Source organism: Eptesicus fuscus, chromosome 12 (genome assembly GCF_027574615.1).
Source record: "Eptesicus fuscus isolate TK198812 chromosome 12, DD_ASM_mEF_20220401, whole genome shotgun sequence".
NCBI classification, from domain to species: Eukaryota; Metazoa; Chordata; class Mammalia; order Chiroptera; family Vespertilionidae; genus Eptesicus; species Eptesicus fuscus.
This window is the reverse complement of record NC_072484.1, coordinates 34,120,288-34,126,287: the sequence shown is the minus strand read 5'-3', so window position 1 is coordinate 34,126,287 and position 6,000 is coordinate 34,120,288. Positions and strand designations below refer to the sequence as shown.

General features: G+C 51.7%; 1 protein-coding gene across 2 annotated transcripts in view; it reads right to left on the bottom strand.

Annotated features, from left to right (window-relative positions):
- Nucleotides 1-1,717: 1,717 nt before the first annotated feature.
- Nucleotides 1,718-6,000, bottom strand: part of ZNF341 (zinc finger protein 341) — a 50,411-nt gene continuing 46,128 nt past the window's right edge. For both annotated transcript variants that reach the window (XM_008149723.3, XM_054723884.1), the window contains exons 13-15: nt 4,985-5,096; nt 4,660-4,730; nt 1,718-2,958 (exon numbers count right to left, since the gene is read on the bottom strand). In XM_008149723.3, the coding sequence (XP_008147945.2) occupies nt 2,429-2,958; nt 4,660-4,730; nt 4,985-5,096 (713 nt within the window). In that variant the 3' untranslated portion in view covers nt 1,718-2,428. The remainder of the gene's footprint in view (nt 2,959-4,659; nt 4,731-4,984; nt 5,097-6,000) is intronic.

Sequence of the window (6,000 nt, the reverse complement as noted above, 5' to 3'; positions counted from 1 at the left end):
AGCACCTACCTAGAAAAGCTTAGGACATGCCAAGCACAGTATAACTGCCTGCCTAGTAAACATTAATCCTCATGTTTCTGGTAAATGTGCATGCATGTGTGCACTGACAGGAAGAGGCAGAAATGTAACTTAAATAGTTGTATTAGGATAAAAATGTGGCTTTTAACATTTCCTTTAATGTCACAATTAATAATGTTTAATACCTCCTATGACTCGTCTATTATATAGAGAATAAAGTCCAAATTCCTTAACTCCATGTCCAAGGGTTTCTGATTCAATATTAATCCATATTTCAATAGAGTAAAGTGGCTAACAGCACAAGGAGACAGGCCTCCCCAGCCTGAATACCTGCTCTGTGATTTACTAGCTCTATGAGCTTGGGCAAGGAAGTTTGCCTCTCTGTGCCTCTGCTTCCTCATCTATAAAATAAGGAAAGTAACAATTCTCACCTAATTGGGCTGAGTGATATGAAATAAAAGGCTTAGCAGGGTGTCCATAATATGTTCATGTAGAGGCTTGAACATAGCGATTGTCATGCTCTACCCACTGCCTCTAAATCTCTGGTCACTCTGGACCATTCACTGGCACCAGAATACAACAGGCCTTGCATTGTCATACCTGGAAGTCTTTACTCATACCTTGCCTTCCCCTAATTATCCAACACTTTGATCTATGGTTAGAGCATCAGCCCATGCACCAACGGGTCTCAGGTTTGAGTCAAGGACATGTACCTGGGTTGCAGGTTCGATCCCCACCCCGGTCGAGTGGGAGGCAACCAATTGATGTTATTCTCTCTCTCTCTCTCTCTCTCTCTCTCTCTCTCTCTCTCTCTCTCTCTCTCTCTCTCTCTCTCTCTCTCTCTCCCCTCCCTCCATCCTGTCCACTCTCTCTAAAAATCAATGGAAAAAATATCCTCATGCAAGGACTAACAAAAGAAACAACAACACACACAAAACCACTCTGTATCAAGGCCCAGCTCAAATGTCACATCCTTCAAAGAGACTTCCCATCTCCATTAATCCCTCTCCTAGCTTTTATGAGGGCTGGGTACACGTAAAGCTCTCACCTCCTTGGCCGACTCATTTGTCCCTCCCATTGGCTCCCACCCTTCCTGAGGATGTGAGGAAATCAGGCTTGCTCTGAGCAGATGTCTGAGGTATGTGTTAGCCTTCAAGGAAACTCAGTTATCAAACTGAGTCCAACCATTCTGCCACATCCTGCCCTGTCCCCTCCTGAGCCTCAGTTTCATCTGTAACTGAGGCAATGTGGCCCAGCAGGGTGGCAGTGAAAATAAATTAGGAACTCAGCCAAGGCCGCTTTTCTCTCTCCCGGCCTCCCAATGAGCCTGGTTTGCTTACCCCTGAACTAGCTGGTGATGGGGAAGGGAATGCTGGAAGCAGGGGCATCTATGGCCATGCAGAGACCTGCTCAAGGCAGACCTCTGGCTCTAGTCAGGGTTTCTGATTCCAAAGGGTTTGGGGGCAAGGCCCAGGATCCCACATTTTCAAAAGCAAGTAGAAACTCTTCTTCTGGGTGTTTCCAAGGGCTATGTTCTGAAACAGCCATTCTGGGAGCACAAAACTTCTCCAAGGCTAATGGGGCAGACAGCCCCAGGAGGGACCAAGGCCCCCTCAGCCTCCACACACCTTGGAGGGGAGAATGTTGCCACATAGGGACTAAGAAGGAAACTGCCAAAGCTAGGGTCTAAGCCATGTGGACACACATTTTGATAAAAACATTTATTGAGCACTTTCCAAGTGCCGGGCACTATGTGAACCCTTTGCATATTTCATCATACCAGGTCCCCATGACAGCCCTATGAGGTAGTGTTGTCATTACCCTCATTGTACAGATGAGGAACACAGGGCTCAGAGAGGTGAAGTGACTCACCCAAGGTCACACGGCAGTGAGTACAGCACTTGAATTTGAAGCCAGATCTGGCTGATAGCTGCACTCTAACCACAGCACTCGAGTGCCTCCCAAGTGCCTACATCAGAGTCATCTGAAGATGCTGTGAGGAACCATATGTAAAAATGTATAGCAGATAAGGGCTCTGACCATGTCAGGCTGCCCAAAGAGCAACCTGACTACAGGCCAGCCCTAAGGCAGCCCAAAGCGGGGTGGGCAGGACCACCCTGTCTTCTCTGTTTAGGCTCCCCAACTACAAGCCTGCACCAGCCAAACCCTGGGCCACTCAGATTCAGCCATCTCTCTTGCTATCACTCCTGCCTGGAAGCCATAAGCAGCCCTGCCCCAGGTCCCAGAATGCGACAGGGCTTTCCAGAGGGATAGGGGACACAGCAGGGCAGTCACAGGCCATCTCTGCTGACAGCTCGCTTCCACTGGGAAGGATCTTATCTGTCCCCAGAGGCCATGGACCCAAAGGTGAGCATCAGGCTGGGCTACGGGAGCAAACACCATGGGTCCATCACTCAGAGGCCTGGATGTAGACAGGCACAGCAAGCATGGCACACGGGCCATCAGCCCCCGCCTGTAGCTCTGCCAGTGCCAGGTTGGGGCCCAGGCCCTCGGCATGCCCAGGCACTACCAGCTCAGGTTCACTGCCCACCGTGCCACCTACTACGATGGACAGCACGGCATCCGGCTCTGAGAAGGGTGGCTTGCCTGGGGCAGCCTCATGCACTGGTCCAGTCCCTGGGTCCTTCAACTCCTCCAGCCCCAGTGGGTCAGGCAGGGGGGTCACCACCTTGTGTCCACCACTACTGCCACTGCGGGGGGCAGCCCTCCTCCGGGGGGGCCGCCGGGCTTGCAGGTCCTTATCCTTTTGGGGTCCGAGGCGGCAGCGGTGATCCTTGAGGTATTTGTGGCGGGAAAAGCCCTTGGCGCAGCCAGCACAGCGGAACTTGTAGTTGCCGGTGTGGGCGCGCTGGTGCTCAGCGAGATGGGCGCGGCGGCTGAAGGACTTGCTGCACAGGGCACACTTGTGGAGCTTCATGCCTGGTGGGGAGGGGAAGTCAGTGAGAGGCACCCAGACCCTTTACCCTGCAACAGCGCCCCTGCACTTGAAACAAAATCCAGTTTCTCGGCTTGTCTAAAAACATCTGTGTGATCTGGGCCCTCCCACCACCAGTCTCATCTCTCACCTGCTCCCAGCCACTGTGCCAACCACACTTGTTCTCCTCAAAGGCATCCAGCTGGTTCCTGCTTCTGGGCCTTTGCACTTGCTGTTCCCTCTGCGGGAACAACATGTTCCGCCCCCTAATTTTCCAAGGTCCACCATCTATCTCCTCTCTGGTATGCTTGCCTCACGCGGCCCCCTAAGGCCATTTCCTACAGGGCAGCTAGTGACATCTTCGGAAAACACATAAAGAATCATGATATTCCCTGCTCCAAACCCTTTAATGATTCCCCAAATTTCCCACAAAACCCCGTACAGTTTGACCAATCGTTCACCTCTCAGTAGCATCTCCTCCCTCCCCACACCTTGTTCTCTGAGCTCCAGGCCTCCCTCTTGCCTTTCCTTGTCTCAGACAGTCCCCCCATCCCCCCACACCCTCCCTTCCCTACCTCAAGGCTTTGCATTTGCTGCTCCCTCACCCTAAAGCCATTTCCTGGCTCTTTTCATGTCACCTCCTCTCTTCATTCTCTGCCCCATCACCCTGTTTATCTCCATCTTTGCATTCAGCATACTTTGCAGCTACATACTAATTTGTCTGCTGTTCATTTTCCATCTCCACTACTAAATCGAAGCTTCCCCAGGAGGGTGGGGTGGGGTTCTTCCTGATTCAGTGCCTCACACATGGTAGGTTCTCAATAGTTACTCACTGAATAAGTCACTGGTGCCTCCACGTACATATGAAGTCACTCCAGCCCACTCACAGCCTGAGCCATAGCCCCCTCAACCTCCCTGGCTTACAGAGGGGCAGTGACTTGCCTGAGGCAAGTGGCAGTGCCAGAGCTCAAACCCAAGCCATCTGCCTCTAAGTCCTGATTTATTCTCACAGTTTTCAAACTTTCTTTAGCCATTAAATCCTTTCTGTAAACCAATGGTTCTTAACCAAGGGTGATTTTAGTCCCCAGGAGACTTTTGGCTTGTCCCCTGGAGACATTTCTGGTTGCCAAAAATGTGGAGAGATGCCACTGACACCTGGATAGAGGCCAGGGATGCTACTAAACATCCTATAGTGCACAACACTGCCCCTACAACAACGAATTATCTGGCCCCAAATAATAAATAGCGCCAAGGTTGAGAAACCCATTCTAGACTAAAGAATATAGTTTAGGGGGAAGCTTTGTGAAGCCCCAGAAAACCAAGGACTTCTGTGGGGACCCCTGACCCACAGCCCAGCTACCCTACTCTGCCGAGGGGACAAAGAAACTTCCTGGCCTTATCTTGGGCCCAGTCAGAATATGATCTCCCTCTACATCTGATCCTCACCTCTATCCACTGGGAACCTCTCTGATTTATAGTTATCTCTTCTCAGGTCGGCTTCCCCCTCAGCCTGGGGGACTGTGTCTGACTCACCTCTGCGCACCCCAAGGACCCAAACACAAGCCTGGCTCCTGGCTCACACGAGCAAACGTTTGTTGGCTGGAATGTACCAGACAGGAATAACAAGTCTCATGGGCTGTGTCTGGGAGCCTGCCCCAGGGGGCTTAGGCTGAACCAGACCCTCCTGGCAGTCCAAGGCCACTTACCAGAGTGGGAGAGGATATGAGCCTTCAGCTTATCTGGCCGGTTGAACTCCTTACTGCAGCCTGTGTGTGTCCTAGAACCAAAGCCACTGGTCAGGAGGTGCTTACCAAGTTCAGGACCCTCTTGCTGGCCCCTCTGCTAACCCTGAGCATGAGGACACTTTTGTCCATCCTAATGGCTGGGCAAAGAAGCAGGGCGGGGAGTGAAGCCAGCAGGTGGGGCCCAGGACAGGATAAGAGGAGGGAGGGCCTTCAGTCCTCAGACCTGATATCTTCCTGTCTCACTAGTGGGTAAACCCATGCCCCCTCCATGCCAACCTCTACTCACGAGAAGGGGCATTTGTATTTCTTGAATGGCTCATGGATCAACATGTGTCTCTTCAGTTTGTCTTTGCGGTTGAATGCGGACTCACACACTGAGCATTTGTAGGGCTTCTCACCTGCAGGAGACACAGACACAGGGGATGAGGATCCCAAGAGATAGTCTGAACATGAGCCATGGGGGGTGGGGGGGTCCCCACTAGAGGGCAGCAGCTCCTCTAGGAAGGCGACCTGGGAGAAAATAGCCACTCCCATTCCTTGTGACTTGGTTTTGCCAAGAAGAGGGAGCCATTTCAGATAGAGTGGTCAGGAAAGGCCTCTCTGATGGGCAACAGTTGAGGTGAGACCTGAGGTAGTAAGGGAGCGAGCCATGTGGAAATCTGGGAGTGAGGGTCCCAGACAGAAGGAAAGGAGGGGGGTGCTTGAGGAACAACAAGGATGCCAGTGTGGTTGGAACTGAGTAGGGGGATGGAGAATGAGGCAGAAGATGAGGTCAGTGAGGCTTCCTGGCCCCACAGGGACGGCCTAGAAGGCCAAGGAAGGACTTGGGCTTTTGCTCTTAACCTGATGAGAAGCCACAGAGGGGCTGAGCAGAGGAGGGGCAGGATCTGACTAAAGAGTTTCTCAGGCTCCCTCTGGTTGCATGTAGAGAAGAGAATGAGGGGGTGAGGGAGGAGAAAGGAAGGAGGCTGGAACAAGAAACGGGAAGAGGTCAAGCACAGACTATGTTGGAATGCAGATTTGGCAGCCCTTGCCAATGAATTGGCTGTGGGGTGTAAGAAGAAGGGGAGAGTCTAGAATGAGACGAACGTGAGCCAAGTGACAGAGTGTGTGATCGTGGCATTTACTGAAATGAGGTACACCGTGGGGGAGGGGGGAATTACACCTTATCCAATTGGATCCTTGCAATACCAAACCATGAGATAAGTACTATCATTATCCCTTTTTATAGATGAGAAAACTGAAGTTCATGGTCTATACCTAGTGGTTGAGGGAGCTAAGATTCTAGCCCAGCAGTATGGT